At 45.1% G+C, this 18,091-nt stretch overlaps 2 protein-coding genes across 3 annotated transcripts in view; both read right to left on the bottom strand.

The window, feature by feature from the left end:
* The window catches only part of REXO5 (RNA exonuclease 5), a 692,166-nt gene that overhangs the window by 301,478 nt on the left and 372,597 nt on the right, over positions 1-18,091 (bottom strand). The window lies entirely within an intron of this gene.
* Positions 13,051-18,091, bottom strand: part of LOC111767528 (acyl-coenzyme A synthetase ACSM5, mitochondrial-like) — a 117,642-nt gene continuing 112,601 nt past the window's right edge. Inside the window, exons 12-15 of the mRNA XM_070232140.1 lie at positions 16,590-16,717; positions 16,405-16,504; positions 14,438-14,557; positions 13,051-14,036 (exon numbers count right to left, since the gene is read on the bottom strand). Of these exons, the coding sequence (XP_070088241.1) occupies positions 13,953-14,036; positions 14,438-14,557; positions 16,405-16,504; positions 16,590-16,717 (432 nt within the window). The 3' untranslated portion in view covers positions 13,051-13,952. The remainder of the gene's footprint in view (positions 14,037-14,437; positions 14,558-16,404; positions 16,505-16,589; positions 16,718-18,091) is intronic.

Genomic DNA, 18,091 nt, shown 5'->3' with positions numbered 1-18,091 from the left:
AAGTTCTGCATGCCCCAAATGCCCTGCCCTGAGTGATGACGCAGAGACACCTCCCCCTTCATAGTCCATAAGAACCCTGATCACCTTCCCTTCGGGGAGAAGCTGTTTTAGAGCATGAGCTCTGCATCCTCCATTATCCATTCATCCATCAATGGACATTGGCTTGTTCCTACCTTTTGGCTATTGTGAATACTGATAAGCATGGATATACAGACACCTCTTTAAGATCCTGCTTCCAGTTCTTTTGGATATATAGCCAAGAGTGGAATTGCTGGATTATATGGTAATTTTTTAATCTATTTAATTATTTTTAATTTTTTGAGGAACTGCTGTATTGTTCTCCATAGAAGCTGTACCATTTTACGTTCCCACCAGTGATGCACAACGATTCCAATTTGTCTTAGTTTTGTTTTGAAATAGCTTTGAATTCACAGGTGCCCTGAATCTCTGGTGTCCTCAGGGGTCCCCACATAATAGTTTGAGAGCAATAATGCAAATTCAAAGAGAAAATGTATTGGTAATTGTGTTACATATTTCAAAATTCCTCTCCATCAGAGTTGTACCATTTTGCCCTTTGACCAGTAATGCGTGAGAGTGTCTATTTCCCTTAGCCTTGTCCACAGAGTATATGGTCAAACTTTTGTATTTAACTAAACTGGTAGGTAAAAAGTATTACTTCAGTGAAATTTTAATTTGCATTACCCTTCTTATGAGTGAGGTGGGGCATTTTTTCTAATATTTAAAGGCCATTTGAGTTCACTTTTCTGTGAACTGCCCATTCATATACTTTGCCCACTTTTACATTGGGTTGCAGCTTTTCATTCTTAACTTCTAGGAGCTCTTTTTGCGTTAGGGATATTAACTCTTCTACTGTGATATAAGTTGAATGCTTTCTCCCGGTGGTTGTTAGTTTCTGATTTTGCTTATAGTGTTATTTGTCAATGGAGAGGGTTTTTGATGTTTACATAGCAGATTTATTAAATCACTTCTTTTATGGATTCAGGATTCTGAGTCACGGTAGTAAAGTCCTTCCTCATTATTCCAAGGAGGTCTAACTTTTAAAGAAAAGCCAGAAATCTAAGTTTTTATCTTAAATTTTTCAATTTTAAAATGTTGACCAAATTTTTTTACGAGTATCCTGCACCATGACCCATCTTCAGCCTAGAGGCCCAGCATCTGCAATTTCTCTATTAATGTTGTGTCATGATGTTGGGACCTCATGATGACATCACAGTTACGACTCCCTCTGGGCACCATTCTTTTAAGCCTATGCTGGCAGATCCACCTCTCCTCCTATTCCAGCCAAGATGAATCCTTCCATCCTCCCTAAAAGTGCACAGAACTTCAAGCGAGGGCAGCGGAGGGATCAGTAGTGAGTGGGGAGGAATTTTAGAATTCCAGGGCAGGAAAGGAAAATTAGATATTTCTGCATCACTCTCTTTCTCTGATGTCTCATGTTGCAGCCCTTTTGACAACCCCTGCCTAGTGGCCATCCTGTGTACACACCCTTGACGACAAGGACACATAACTTTCTGAGAAGACTGTTGCAATCCTTAGTGCTGATTTTCTCTTATTAAACCAAAATCCACCTCCTCTATGACCCCAATCCACCAGTCCTTGTTTCACTCTGGGAGGTCACAACAAAGCATGTGCAGTAGGTGCAGGCAAACTGTGTGTCAACCGCCTGGGGTTTTTGCTCCGCTCTGCACTGGTCTCTTAGATCCATCTTTCTGCCAAGTTCATGCTCTCTTGCTCCCACCCCATGCTGCCTTCACTGGAGATGGACATCTTCTTCACAGCTTATCCTAGTGCCTGACACATAAGCGCTCAATAAATATTTATTGAATGAATGGGTGATTAATGAACACAGCCAATCCGTCCAACTCTGTGCCTCTTCTCCACCCCATTATCTTCTCCATGCCAGCCCAGTGACCCACCACATCACTAGCAAAGTTAAACTTGGCAGGGACCTTCTGGTGGCCCCACTGCAGGGCTGCCGATTCCCTGGTATGAATGTGGACAGCGCGATTGGACCTCCAAGTCCCAGACAGGATACAAAGCCCCTGGAGTTTCCACAGCCAGTGCATGGTCAGACTGTGAAGGAGACAGGAGACAGATGAGTCTTTCCTGTAAAGTCATCAGTTGCTTCCGGAGATTCACCCAAGCCTCACAGGGTTCTTCCAGAAATTAATTTCTTGTGGTTATGAGTTAATTGGCACTCAGCATCCATTTCAGTTTCTTTTTGGTGGGCCATTCTCCAAAAGCACCACACCTTGTCTGGATCCTCTCTCTCCAGCACCTCTGACAGATTTGTGAACACCCAATTCTATACAATAAACCTCTTTGTGCTTAAAATACAGTGATGTGGTAGATTGAATTGTTCCCAATATTTTTCCCCCTCCCTGTAGTAGGATTATATGCCCCCATTCATTTTCATGTGACTTTCCCAGTGCAATCTGGGCAAGAGTATGTATTCGCCTCTCATTGATTCTGGCTTGCCCACGGATATGCTTTGGTCAATAGGTGGATGTGGTTGTGTGGTTGATCAGGAATTCTAGCATTTCTGCCCTCTCTCATGAGAGTAGAGTGCCCCAGATAGGTGTCTACCTTCAGCCTGGGTCCCAGAATGTAGCACATGTGGAGTTGAGCTGAGCCCAGCACATCCTCAGCCAATCCACAGACCCATGGGAAAAACCATGCATCATTATACGCTGCTGAGATGTCCTGGATGTTTGTTACTATAGTAAATGCTGAGTAATACAAGTAGCATCTATTTCCTTCAACTGAACCTTGACTGAGATGTCTTGAATACTAGGCACCTAGCACAGAGGACCTAACATACAGAATGACTTTATAAATTGTAACAGTTGTAATTATGGTTTCCATCTACGGACTGGCTCCAGAGAAAGTAGTTCCAAGGCTGTGTAGGCTGGTCTCTGATTTCCTCCATGCTCGCCTTGATAGGGGTAGCAGAATTTAAGTCTAATGAACTTTGATTCCAGGAGTCCTGCCAATTGGCTGCATTTCCACCCCCTCTTATCTAGGCATCAGCAGCCACAATGCTCAAGGTCTCTGACACTTGTATTTACTCTCCTATTTTCCAAAAGAAGAAGGCATGAAGATTTCTTACAAGCTCCTGGGTGGGAATATTTATTGCTTTTGTTCCTGCTGGTCCCTCTCTCTTTCCATGGCTGGCTCTTTTTCATTCTTCCGTCCTCACCTCTTCAGAGTTGCTTCCTTCCCTGACCAGCACCCAATGCCCATCCCCCTTTGACAGCCCTTCTCCCAGACACCCCAGTCCCTTTTGTTGTGCTGAAGGCCCCATTTCCTTTGCCCAGTGCTCCTTCCTCACTGAGACCTGGCAGGTACTCACTTCCAAGGACCCTACGCATTGCAGATTGCTTTCCCCTAGAGATTTGACTCTTCTCAATGGCCCTGACTTCTAAAGATTGGCTAGTGCCCTCATGAGGCATGATCCCATTAGTCCGTTCCTTGCAACAGCGCTCACTGGCAAGTCCCTTCAGGTAGTCTCTGGGAATCTCTTGGTCCGCCCTCCTCCCGAGCAGACAGTTCCAGAATCCTTGTAGCCTTGGAGCAGAGCACAGCTAATCAAGTAGTCAACTCCAGAATCCTTCCAGCCTTTGAGGAGCACTCATATAATCATTAGCTGTGGACAACCCGGAGCCTTACTTGGGGTAATGCCAGTCCTCCTTGTTCATGAATTGTACAGCCCTAGAACCTGGGGGGCCAGCAGGAACTGTTCCTTTAATCCAGGGGGTGAAAAGGAGATTTACACCCAGGACTGCCAGCAACTTCGTGCTCCAACCAGGGAGAGAGAAACAGCTCCCATGAGCTTGAGGTACATTCTCTCACCTCCTTTAGCCCTTTTCTTCCCCTGATTGTCATCTCACGCTCAGTCTCTTTTGATGATTCCTCCTCATATCCTTTATCCGTACTCACTCCATATGCAATCTCATCCAGGATCACAGCTGGTTCTTCAGCTCCAGTGGTTGGCAACTTCTGTATCCATGACTATGCAGTAGAAGCTCATGGTTCAGGACCAAGGGTCTGAAGTCTGTCTAGATTTGAATTTGGATTTTCCTGCTATTGAGCTGTGTGCTCTTGAAAAAGTTACGTTACCCCCCCCCCCACTCCAAACCTCAGTCTTCTCACCTAGAAAGTGGGGGATAATCCTAGGACACCTGTTAGATGTGTGGGGAGTAGAGTTGAGAATGCCCATCAAGCACCAGCTCATGAAGATGTTTCGAATAGCTCTAGAATGGTACGCTAGAAACTGGTACCCTCAGTTGCTTCTGGAGAGGGGAGCTGGTTTGGCTTTGAAACAAGTCCAAGTGAGTTTTTTAAATTAAATCATTCAATTCAAATTTTATTTACTTATTCAAAAATTAAATCAGTAAAAGTTAAAATAAAAAATAAAGCAAATGCATGGCATACAGTAAGCACTCAGTAAACTGTAGAGACTTCAGCCTGGAATGGGAGACTTGGGGTCTTTGGACTCAGATCTACACAGCTGCATGGATGGAGGGTCTAGGGGGTCGTTGATTATTCCTGCTGGTCACATGGATGCAATAGATTTGGAGAATAAGGGTCGTGGTCCTGGGAGCAGTAATTAGGGTCCCCAAAATGAAAGGAAGCTCAAAAAATACAGTCGTTCTCCCAGAAAGTGGGCAAAAGAATCCACAGACCCATTTGGTTTGGAGGTTCTGGAGCCGAGTTCCCCAAGACACGCCATGGAATGCTGTCCTCCCTAGAAATGTCTGACCCCTCTCAATTAGTCAACAAGCATTTATTGACTGCTGCTCTCAGATAGACACAGAGGTGACCAAGACAGAGCCCTCCCAGCCTGGATGCGAGACAGCTAATAACGTGTAGAATGACTAACTTCACTTTAGATATTGTTAAGGGTAGATCAGAGGTCAGATCATGTCACAGGTCTTCTCAGCACTCACCAGTGAATGCCAGTTTCATGCAAAATATATGTCAAAGTGTTTACCATGTTATCCAAGGCTCTGTGTGGTCTTCTCACACATTCCCTTCCTCTCTGGCTTGGTGTCCTATCCATTTAGCACTCACTGAACATCAGCCCCACTGGCCTCCTTGCTGTTCTTGAAGGCACACCTTGCCTCAGGGCCTTTGCACTTGCTGTTTCTTCTTCTCAGACTACCTTCCCCCAGGTATCTACATGGATAACCCCCTCTCCGCCTTCAAATTTTTGCTAAAGATTTTTGTCACCTTCTCAATGAAGCTTAGTCTGACCATCTACTTCAAACTGCAACACACTTCCAAACTGGTTCTTCGTCCCCACTTACCCACTAATATTTTTTCTTTAATACTCATCACTTTCAAACATATTAAAGAATTTACTTATTCTCATTTTTTTTCTGTCTTCTTCTATTAGAATGTAAGCCTCATGAAGGCAGAGACCCTTGCCTACTTTGTACATTGATTGAGCTCAAGAACTTAGAACAGTATCCAGCACACGGTAGATACCCAGTAAATATTTGACTGAATGAAGAAGGGCTCTGAAGAAAATAAAACATGTTGACATGATAATGAGTATGACTGTGTGATGTGTGTGGCTGTGCATGTGATAGCCCATGTGTACGTGTGTAAGTGTGTGCAAATGTGTGTGAGTGTGTGCATATGACTGTGTGTGTAGCTGTTGTGTATGTCTGGTTCTCTGTGTGAGTGCGTGTGTGTGGCTGTGCATGTGAATTTGTGCATGTGTGTCTGTGTGTGTGAGTGTATGGGGGTAGGAGCTTACTCATATGTGTATATGGGGGTTATGTGTACCTGTATGTGTGAATGTATGTGTGAGTGTGTGTTTGTGAGTGTTTATGCGTGTGAATGTGTAGGTGACTATGTGTGACTTTTGTGTATGTATGGCTCTGTGTTTGAGTTTATGTGTATGTGTCTGTGTGTGAATTTGGAATGTGTGTAGGACTATGTGTGTGAGTGTAGGTGTGTCTATTTGTGTGTGAGTGTGGTTGTGAGTGTGTGTGGGGCTGTGGGATCATAGACATCTGTGTATGCTTGCAGGTATGGGAGTCTTTGTGTGGCTGTACATACACAGATGTGTTTCTGGCTAGATCTGTGTGTGTGTGTGTGCACATGCTGCTTTATTTAGGATGGTCTGAAAATACCTCTCTGGGTGCCCTTTGCACCTGGTCCCCCAGCGGACATTGCCAAGGCACAATGCTGGACTTCGATGAGCTCTCATTGCAGGCTTACTCTTTTCTTCTTCTTAGAAAATCTTGACCTCTGGACACATTTCAGAACATCATAGCACGGTGTGAAAGCTATGAGGTGGAAAATCAAGCTTTCTTCAAAAGAAATTTTAAAGGATAATGGCTATTTCAGGCATCCGGTGCTGTGTAACTATGCTCACGTGTAATCTTAACCATATCTCTGCAAGGGAGGCATATGGAATCCCATCTCATAGATGAGGAAGCAGGCTCAGAGACGGAGGCCCACAGCTGGTAAGTGTTACAGTGGAACTCAGGTCTGACTTCAAAGTACAATGTCTTTCTTACAGGCAACACTGTTTCTGAAAAGTGAGTTTAAAAGAAAAAAATCTGAAATGGTCGCTGTTCAAGGCTGTGTATGATCAGCTGACCGCTGGACTGAGTAATAGTGACTAGACTAGATATCACAGTCACTGAGAACTTGCTCTGTGCTACAATGTTAGCTCATTTAGGTTTTGCTGTTGGCAGGCCTGGTATTTAGATCCCAGCTCTGCCACTTAGAACTGTGCAACTTTGGGCAAGTGATTTTACCTCTCTGAGCTTCAGTTTCCATCTCTGTAAACGGGAACCATCTGGAAGATAATTTCTGCCACAGGCCCTTTGAACTTGCTATTCTCTCTGTCTAGGACACTGTCCTCCTCACCCCCCACATCTGCACAGCTTGCTCTCTCACCTGTTTCAGTCTTTGTTCAAATGTCATCTTCACAACATGTCCTTCCCTGGCCACCTTATTTAAAATCCCACACCTCCCTCCCATGGTTTGTATCCACCTTCTCTACTGTGTTTTTCTCCTTAGCATTGAGACCATTGAACATACTCCAATTTTTTTTCATTATTTGTCTGTTGTCTCTCTTTCCCACATGGATGCAATTTCAAGTGGGCAGGGATTCTGTCTTTTTTGTTCCCTGGTGTATCCTCAGTGCCTCGAACTGATAGAATGATTTTTGGTAAGTTAAAGAATGAATGAGACACGCCTCCTTTGTTGCTTTTCGTGGGGCTTAAATGAGGTCGTGTCTAGCGAGTCCTCAGCACAGTTCACAGTTCAGGAGAAGCTCAACACAAAGTAGACGTTCATCATTGTCAGCACCACCATAATCCTTCATCTTCATTCCGACAAGTACGCATGATGGATGCAGACCCCAGGGCAGAGAGAAATCCTGAAGCAAAGAGGAAGAAAGTGTTTCCGTCCAGGCATACCTGGATGTCATTGCTTCTCTCCTTAAAGATGCTGCGGTGATTTGCAAAATCTCACAACAGGATGTCGGGCTTTTTCTAGCTAAAGATACGTTCCCAAATCCATGATAAATACTGAAACAAGAAAAAGATCATCTTATAGCTAACACACAAGCACTACTACTCAGTAAAAGCTGACACCACCTCAAATTGTGCTGAACTCAGTGGGCTTAGAGGAAATGCCAGTTGGAAGACAAAACCTTTCACAACATGATGGGCAGAAGGATAAAAAGGAGTCCTTGGCGATGGCAAGGTTGGGAAAAATAGGTCTCGGGCAACGTCCCAAACCCTAGCATGTACAAGGAGGCAAAGAGGCTCGGAGAGGGGAAGTGACTTGCCTGGGGACAAGTGAGGACGTCTCTTAGGGACTTTTCAGTGATCAAGAAAGAAACAGGCACATTAGTTGAGAGAAAAATATGAGGCGGATGGTCTTCAAGTGTAATCCTTACTTGAAGCTTCCTCAGTGCCCTATTCTCCTCTGAAAAGTACCTTATTTTCCATTCATTAATTCATTCATTCAATGAGTATTTTACTGATGCTTACTAGGCAGGGGTCCTAAAATTGGCGCTGGGGTGGCAGACACGACCCTGATTGATTCATGATCCTGAAGAGCCCACAATCTGCTGGGGAAGATGGACAGAAAGATCAGACAGTAGCAGCCCAGTGTGATGCTCATGAAAGAGGATGTTAAATGAGACTTTCCCTGTTCTCTCAGAATTTTGGCTGAATCCCAAAGCTGAGATTAGGATGAGAAATATCCACAGCTTAAAGAGAGGTTTTCCACACAATGTGCTCAAAGGTGGCCCCAAAGTTTAGAACTTTACCTACCTCTAGCCTGTATAGGACAGCATGCTACCAACAGAGCCAGCAGGTAGACTTGGAGGTAGGGAACTGTTGAGCTTTTAGGAAGATAATAAGCAAGTACTTCACGAAAATGACTTGTCCTAGTAACTAACACTGTGCCAGGCACCGGTCTATGTGTTTTGCAAATACAAACTCCTTTGAACCTCAAAACCATCCAATGGGTGGGTGCCATTTATTATACCCATTTTATAGACGGGACAATGAAGTACAAAGAGGTTAAATAGCAAGCTCAGTACCGCACAGCTAGACAGTGCAGGAGCTGGTATTCAAACATCAGGCAGTCTGGCTCCAGAGTCTACGTTCTTGCACTGAAGAGGGGAGACTCCATTTCACCCAAATTCTCCCCTCACCCCCACTGGGTGCATTCCAAGTTCCAAAAACCCATCCACTCACTCCAAGATGTCACCAGAGTGAAAAGAAGAATTTGGCAGAGCAGGAATGTGGCATGTTTGGCCAATGGGCCAGAGGGCATCACTGAAGACCACCATGTTTGAGCTGATTTGAGAGGGTTCCACCCAAGATGGCTGCCTGCCTGGGCAAGGTGCCCTCACAGGATAGAGAGAAGAGAGTGTATCATTGGATGGGGATCCAAGAAAGGAGCAGGGAGAGGTTGAAGACGCGTTCGTCCACATCAGGGCAGCATGAGGTGGGATCACACCAGCACCTGTCAGGAGAACATCTCACCCCTCTACCACATTCCCCTGACCTGCCAGACCCTGGGAGAGGGGAGCAGACAGCTGACTGAGGAAGTGTGAGAGAACACAGCACACTCCCTGGGCAAGGCTGGCTGTGGAAGAGGAGCAGCTCTAAGCTGGATTTAAGTGTTGACTTGGATTGTACTAAACATTTAGTACCTGAAAATGAGACTTGGCAAAGAATGAAAAGATAAGGGATCTGCCCAAGGATTTACCATCCTTTGGATGAGAAAGAGAGAGCGACGTACTGGCTTTGAATATCAGTGGTAGGAGGAAAAAACGTAAAGCTATTTTCTGACTGTAGGCCACCAAGCCAAGCCCACTCAATATCTCCATTATTTCTGCCACCACGGGTTAGGTAGGGTGTCCTGGGATCCCACAAAAGTCAGGGCAATCTTTGCAGAAGAAATGACTTACAGGCTGAGCCTTACATGCAATTGAGTCCTCAGGCCAGGAAGAGGCAGAGTGGAAGAGCAAAGGGAAGATCAGTAACAAAAGGAATGGGGCCGAGAGTGAGAGGAGGAAGACATGTGACGCTGGAAAGGTGGCCTGTGGTCTCGGTAATTGTCAGCAGGAGAGGGAGTGCAGACCCGGGGAGGGGCTGCCGTGCAAAATCCCCCCGAGCTTCAATCTTCTACTCTGTTCACTGGAGATAATAATACTTTCTTCTTAGGATCACAGTGAGAATTCAGTTAGATCAATTTTCCCCAAAGTGGATTTTGCAAGGTGATTTTATTAAATTAATTAATTAACTTTTTATTGAGGTCACACTGGTTTATAACGTTGTGTAAATTTCAGTTGTGCATCATTACATTTCAGCTTCCGTGTGGACCACATTCCGTTCACCACCAATAGTCCAGTTTCCATCCATCGCTGTACACATGTGCCCCTTTATCCCTTTCACCCTCTTCCAGTCCCACTTCCCCTCTGGTAACCAGCAATCTGTTCCCCACATCTGTGTGTTTGTTTCTTTGTCTTCCACACATGAATGAAATCATACGGTGTTTGTCTTTCTCCGTCTGACTTACTTCACTCAGCATAACACCCTCAAGTTCCATCCATGTCACAAGTGGCGCAATTTTGTCTGTCTTTGTGACTGAGTAGAGTGCTGTTGTGTACACGTATCGCATCTCCTTTACCCATTCACCCATCGATGGGGACTTAGGTTGCTTCACACTGGTGCAGCCATTGTGGAAAACATATGGATAGCTCTCAAAAAATTAAAAATAGGAATATCACATGATCCATCTATTCCCCTTCTGAGTGTTTATGCAAAGAACATGAAAACACTGATTCAAAAAGATATATGCACCCTATGTCCATTGCAGCATTATTCACAATAGCCAAGATCTGCAAGGTGATTTTAGATGAGTTTTCACGTTCATGGTTATTTTGATGCATATTAGAGAAAAGTGAATAGAACTCCAGATGCACCCTTTAATGAATGATCTATTGCTTAGGGTGAAGATATTTTCTCTTAAAAGCAAGTTGATTTATAGCACAGATGGTATGTGGATAGAGCTACAATCACGAAGGTAGAATGGGAATGAGTAAAGACTGAGAATACTGACTTAAAGGATTTCCACAGAACATTTAGCACAACGCCTGGCATCGAATATATTGTCAGTAAAGGATGGCGGTAGCACTTGTCCTTGCGGCTCTTATACTGACCACTTCTGGGGCTGGGGATGCAGCTGGGGAGTGTTGGGTGGTGGTGTGTGGTCCAGCTGCAGCTGGGAGTTTTGCCTTTTTCCTTTTGGAGCTGAGCTGGGCTGAGGTGACTGTGGGAGAGCTGGCTGGGAGACAGGTGTGTCAGCGGGGCCCCTGGGGGAAGGTGACTGGGTCTCCCCAACCTTCATCATCCTTGGCTTGTCCTCATTGAAGTCTGAACCAAGGCCCCTGGGTGGAGAGCTCTGATTACAGCTGGAGAAGAACAGACTGGTTCATCCCAGAGGGGTGGTAGAGGGGAATCCAGACGCCATGTGCCCTGCAGACAAGGCGTCTGAGGCTTAGAGAGGAGATGAGTGTAACCACAGAGACAGCAATGGCAGGTGCCACTTTGCCCAGGTGTCATTTTCACCTAAGCCACGGTTTTCAGGGATGTAACATTTTGGGGGCTCATTAGGAATCCCAGCACCGCCCATGCCAGGACTACAAGCGCAGCCCAAGAGCACTAGTGACGTTGAGGAGTCAGACCTGCCTGTTTCCCTCGCCTCTTGAGCCCCCTCCTGTTAGACCTGGGGCAAATCACCTTTCTGAATTTCCACCTTTAGAATGAAGAGAATTTGCCCAGACTAGGAACGCCATAAAATGAACAGCATAAACAACAAGAGAAAGACAAGTACTGTATGACATCACATATATGTGGAATCTAAAAAAGTTAAACCTGTAAAAAACAGAGAGTAAAATGGTAGTTCCCCAGGGATGGGGCATAAGAGTGATGGCATTTAAGTGTACAAACCTGTAACGAGTAGTAAACAAGCCGCAGAGATCTAATGCACAGCACAATGAAAATAGACAATAATATTGTGCCGTAATGATGTAATGTGATAAATATTGCTATATAGACAATAATATTATGATTCATAAATATATCAAAGTAACACTGTACACGTTAAACTTACACAATGTTACATGTCAAATTTATTCAAATAAAAGAATAAGTCAGTCACTTTGACATGACTTTGCTTTTAAGGGCTAGGAAACCTTAAGATGATCATTTCCCTGTCAGTTCCCTTGCCCTCATGGGAGAAAGACAAAATCCCAAAACCGGGCCAGCATGTATCAGTTGTGAAAGGTGAGCATGTGCGGATGCTGGAGCTGGACCACCTGAGTTTGAATTCTATCTCTGTGAGATACTAGCTGTGCGAACTTCAGCAAATTGCTTAACCTCTCTGTTCCAGCTGTAAAAAGGATATTATCAGTACCTCTCCAACAGGATGGCTGAGAGTTAAAACATTTAGAACTGTGCCTGGACATAGCTTGTGCTGAGTTGAGCTGTTCTTAGAAATCAAACCCATCTTTCCCACCTCAGGGCCTTTGCAAGTGGGTATCCTTTGTTCTGAAAGCTCAGCCCCAGTCCCTTAGTTTACTGCCACCTTTCCTTCAATCCCAGCTCAGTGGGGACTTCCTTATGGAAGCCCCCCAACACTCCAGGTTCCCCCCAGTCTCCATCAGTCCCCCAACTATGTTTTAACTGTACTATTTCCCTCATGGCATTTATCACAGTTGGGTATTATTTGCATTATCCTTTGATGAACAATATCAACCTCCCCACTAGACCGTAAACTCCACAGGGGTAGCGTCATGAGCTGAAATGTTGCCCCCCCAGATTCATATGCTGAGGTCCTGAGCCCCAGCACTTCAGAACGTGGCTGTATTCAGAGACGGGGCCCTTAAAGAGGTGATTAAGTTAAAACAAGCTCATTAGGGTGGGCCTAACCCCACGTGACTGGCATTCTCCTAAGAGGAGATGAGGACACAGGCACGCACAGAGGACAGGCCACGTGATGACACAGGAGAAGACAGCCATCTACAAACCAGGGAGAAGCCTCAGAATGGAACCAGTCCTGCCAACACCTCGATCTTGGACTTCCAGCCAAGTCCAGAACGAGGAAATAAATCCCTGTTGTTAAGGCCCCGAGTGTGTGGGACTTTGGTTGGCAGCCCCAGCTGGCTGAGGCAGGGAGGGCTGGGTTGGCTTTTCCTTATCGTTCTACCCCCAGAGCCCAGCGCCAAGTGGGTGCTGAACAAATAATGACTGGGGCGTGAATGGAGGAGCAGGGGGCAGGTAAGCAGCGCTGCGCTCACTCTGAGTTTTCATCTGTGTCTTCTCCGCCTGGCTGGTCTCTGCTGCCTGGAGTCACTCCTTTCTGTTTCTGGGCCTGGGACGTGGCTTCAGGTCCTCATGTCTTTCCTGGGTAAGATGTAATACACTCGCATTTGGGGAGGATGTCTTAGGGTGTGGAGGAAGAACCAGACATGAGGCAGAGTGTGGTTTGGGGAGACTGTTTCTTTAAAATAGTTTTTTCATTAAAATAGTTATATATAATCACTGAGAAAACTTGGAAAATAGAGAAATGTACAGGAAAGGAAAACACTATCATCCATTATTTTCTATATGCAGGAAAATTGCTATTAACATCTCAGCATACTTCCTTCCCGTCATTTTTCCTTCTGCAGTCTTTCCTTTATTTTTCAAAGCTGTGACTCTCCAGTATTCACGTGTTATTGTTATTCCAATTTAAAAGTAAGATAGCTTAAGTTTTCCCCAAGGCATATTTTGATCGCCACGTAATATGTTGAGTTAATCTACTACAATTTAGTTACTTATTACCCTATTGTTTAGACACGGAATTTTTTCCTTTTTTTCCCCTATGGTTGTAAAAAATGCTACAGTAAACATCTTTTGAACCCTTCCTTTTGTAGTGATTCCCAAAGATGGAATTTCTGAGCTTAAGTGTATGACCAATGTTTATGGCCCTGGATATGATTACCAAATGGCTTTATCAAAAGGGTCAAGTGGTTATGCTCCCACTGGCAGTGAATGAGATCACAAGCGCTCTGACGCTATGATGACCTGTCCCTCGGAGGGCCAGCTGCAAGCTCCTAGGAAGTAAGACCAGCGGGCAGCTGTTGAAGATGCCTCCAGACAGAGGGGGAAGTCGAGCCACCAAACATTTGCTAGACTGGGCAGTGGCCATGTGCTCTGGGGCAGTGATGCTCTTCTTCTCTTCCAGGGTCATCCAGTGATTCTGGAGATGTCCATTGGGAAGCCAAGAGCCTTTGAGGCCATAGGGTTGAAGGAATGATGCTCCAAGTGGGGACTAACCACTGATCCACCAATTCCTCTTAGAAGCTTCAGAGGCCTGTGGGAACTTTCTGGGGTTGCATCTCATTTCTTCCATTCTTGGCTTCTCAGTTTACTCCTTTGGATCTTTCCAGAAACTGTCTTTGGCAGTTCTGAAACAAAGGCCACCTAGTGACCATAAGACAAAAACAAAAACACTTTGAAATCATCATTTCCCGGAAGGACTTTTGTCCTGAAAGAGTCATTACCCTCAGCCACTCCATCAGAAAGCCTCTGTGATTCACGGTTTTCTCCAAATGGCAACAATCAAAACAGCCAGAGCCTGGAGCATGCGATCTTTCTAACAGTGGTTCAGCACAACCCCAGGATCTGATCTACAGTCACTTCTTAGAGTAGGAACAAGATGTCCTTGGGGAGAGCCTCGTGACCAACAGGGAGAAAAGGCTGAAGCAGCGGCTGGGCCTGTTTGTGCCTTTGTCTCCCCAGTGCTGAGTCCTGAGTGGGAGCCCGGGTAGCGTGTGCCCCCTCAATTCTCTGCCCATCATGTCTTAGAACCCCCAGACATTTACCTTCCTGGGGTACTTGTACGGAGCGGTCACCCTTTTCACGTGTTCCTGGAGTTCCCGGGTTAGTTCTTCGGGGTCATGCGAGGAGTAGGCTGGAGAAAGGACTATAAATGCCTTTACCACCTGCCAAGAAAACAATCAGGCCTGTAGGACAACTCTTTTCTCCTTAACCCAGCCTCGTGAGCAAGTGCTCCCTTTTACCAGCCCAACCAGAAATTTCTACCAATTCCCTGGGCTTAGCCAGTGAAATGGACAACACTAACTTTTTTCTGTTGCCTCCCTTTCCAGGATCAACTGTCAGGAGCATTGGCTTTTGTGGATTTCCGACTCCTACCTATTTCCCAAAGTACTCCCCATACCTGAAATGACACCGTTAGGCGCCAACATGCTTTGCTGAAGATGCAAATACTTTGGAGAGAGAAGCCTCACATACTCCTTAGGGCCCATTATGTCCAGGTTTTCCTGACTGGGAAGGTAGCTAGGTGTAGGTTTGGACAGGGAGGATTGGGGAACAATGCAGAGCGCTTTCAAGGGGAGGTGGGTCTTTCTGAGACTGCACGTGTGAGCGTTTGCAATCAGTAAACATTTTGCAGCACAGCGTCTATTGCAGACCTCCCGAGGACATTCTGCACCTTGGCTTTCTCTGCCCACGTGTTTCTTGCAGGCTGCCTCCTGCCAAGGAAGAGGAAGAGTCCCAAACTCAGGCAGAACAGGACATGGCTTCTGCTAGGAACGGAAGAGTTCAAAGGCCAGAAGGTTGTTTATTCATACCAGCATACAGCTCTACCAACAACATCCTGTTAAGCGGTGATTCACTGTCCTTGCATACTTCCAAAAGTGGGCATCTCATTACCATTTCATATTCAGGCAGATCTTGTTTTTAGGAAAGGCTTTCTCTCACTACTAAAAACTACCAAACATTTATTGAGCAGGTCCTGTGTGCCAGGTTCTGTTCTGAATGCTTTGCATGGATTAACTTTGGGCACACAGCCATTTGTCACAGCCCCAGTTAATTCTCAGCACGCAGAACTAGGCATACTTTTCCAGGTGTCATTTCTCCAGAATATAGATGGGATTCTCACCTCCCTCACTCTGCATTAGTGGCCTCAAATTTTAGTGGGCATCAGAATCACTTGGCTAGGGGCTTCTCGTCAAAATGAAGCTTCTTTGGGCTGCATCCCCCAGTCACTCTGATTCAGCAAGTCTGACTTGAGGTCTAGAAATCTGCTTCTTCATAAGAGCCGCAGGGGATGCAGCTGCGAGCAGTCCAGGGCCCAGACTTCGAGAATCACTCCTCCGGCCCTGATGCTTCTGAGAATGCAGCTTGATGTTGCATCAACTTTCATAAAGTAACTACATAAAACTTTGGGATTATGTTGGATTTACAGCCAGTGAAAAGTACATAAGTCTGCTTATGAGCTTATTCCTCCCATTCTCTCTATTCCTCTGGGGCCCCTGGGAAGGAATTCGCATTTCTCCTGAGAAAGCCTAGTTTATCAAATTTGGCCCATCTTTCCGATAGATCAAGGTCACTTTGGACACTTATTCTGTCACCCCTCAAGCTGGCTGTTCCCCCCAGGTTAGAGCCACCAGCAACCATTCCTGGTGCACGTGCTATGTCCTCATCGGCAAATGCAAAGGGACTTTTTATGGGACAGGATAGATGAAAAGCCTGCACCTACCACTAAGATCTCCCACCCAACAGTCAGCCTCTTTTGGACCCAGTTCTGTCTCCAGTTGACACCAAAGTGTTGATATCTTCCCCTGGTGTCCCTCTAGAGAGTATTTATATCTCTAAAGACATGAGGAAAATGCTCAACCAAAAGGAATGTGTGTCTGATGGTGGCATTTCAGACTTTATGGTAGCTGAATAGGGGAAAGATACGAGGGAATCTGGGCCTTCCAGCTTCTTCTTCCGGGTGCTAATAGGCACAGAACCAGGAGGCAATGTTCTTGACTGAACTGGTTACCTCTCCTCTGATGGGGTCTGGGCTGCTGACCACAGCAGACTCCAGGACAGCTGGGTGCTCGGCAAGGGCACTTTCCACTTCGACGGGCCCGATCCGGTAGCTGGAAAAGAAAAACAGACTCTTCCATGTGACCTCCCCTCCCCCATGAAGCTTCAAAGGGAGAAGAAAAGAGCACACAGCTTGACCTTGCAGAATTGATCACATCATCATTTCTTCCCATGAACCAAAAGTAACCATCCTTGTCCATGCGGGCTCGGTCCCCCGTGATGTAAAAGTCCCCTTGTTCTGATGCGGCCGTCTTCTCAGGATTGTCCTGAAAGACAAAGAGAGCCCATGAAAGACCATCTGGGCACAGCCACTCAGGCTGGCTATGGCCTGAGCAACCCATGCGGGAAGTTGCGGACACGTCAACAGGAAGTCCAGCTGTCTCCAGAGCCCAAGCTGGCCAGAATTCCCCACTGGACAAGGACCTGTGAATTTGTGGGGTTTCCCTCTTTTAATTGGAAGGAAGCTGTGAGGAAATGATTCAGGATGGCCACCCACTACCATCCTTAGAAGGGTCCTAGGAAGCCTAGTTGGATGTAGGAGGGAGGGCACTAGGCTCAGTTTTTAGGATAAAAAACACACTGATTCTCTGCAATCAGGAATCGCTGAAGGTAGAAAGTGAGGGGCTGGCCAAAAATCACGAGTAGAGGAAAGACGGAAAAAAAGTTAAACTCTGATTCTCAAAGATTTGAGAAAAAGCTACCACTCAGTGAGAAAAAGAAATAAACTACTGATAGATGCAACAGCACAGACGGATCTCAAAAACATTATGCTGAGTAAAAGAAACCAAACACATACAATTTAATACTTCATTATTCCATTTATATGAAGTTCTTTTCTTTAAGAAAAAGGCAAAATTACTCTATAGTGACAGCAAATAATTTAGAAATTTCCTGGTGCTTGAGGATTGGCTGCAAAGGGACACAAGGAACATTCTGGGGTGATAAAAATGTTCTATATTTTGTTTGCCGTGGTGGTTACACAGGTGTACACATTTGCCAAAAACCATTGACCTATGCCTTTAACACAGGTTCATTTTATTGTATGTAAATTATGCCTCAACTTGAAAAATGCATTCTGAGACAAAAGAAAAAAAGCTAAGCTATCAATACTTAAAAATAAGTCTACCACAAAATCTGTAAGAAATGGACACAGAAAACTTAAAACTCCACAGAGCATTAGAGAAGATATAAATAAATGGAAAGATAGTAAGACTCAATGTCATAAAGATGTTAATTCTCCCAAAATGGAACTATAGACTTAGTGCAACTCCAATTAAAACACGAACAAACATTTTCCATAGAACTTGACAAGTTGATTCTAAATGTATATGAAAGAGCAGAGGGCCAAGAATAGGGAAAACAGAAGTTGAGTAAAAGGAGAGACGTGCTTTACTAGATATCAAGACTTATGAGAGTGTTGTTGTAGACAGGCTCTCTGATAGCAGCACAAGAATAAAACAAGTGACAATTAAGTAGAAGAAACTGCCAAAACTTACCTATCTATGGATATACCCAACTTTTATATCTGACCAAGTTGACTTGACAGATCATCGGGGAAAGGAACGTTGTTCAACAAATTGGCTATCCACGTGGAAAAAATAAAATAGATCCCTCTCTCACACCATACATAAATCAACCAT

Source organism: Equus caballus, chromosome 13 (genome assembly GCF_041296265.1).
Source record: "Equus caballus isolate H_3958 breed thoroughbred chromosome 13, TB-T2T, whole genome shotgun sequence".
Classification (NCBI taxonomy): Eukaryota; Metazoa; Chordata; class Mammalia; order Perissodactyla; family Equidae; genus Equus; species Equus caballus.
Note: the sequence above shows the minus strand (reverse complement) of the source record. Positions and strands in the feature narration are given on the sequence as shown.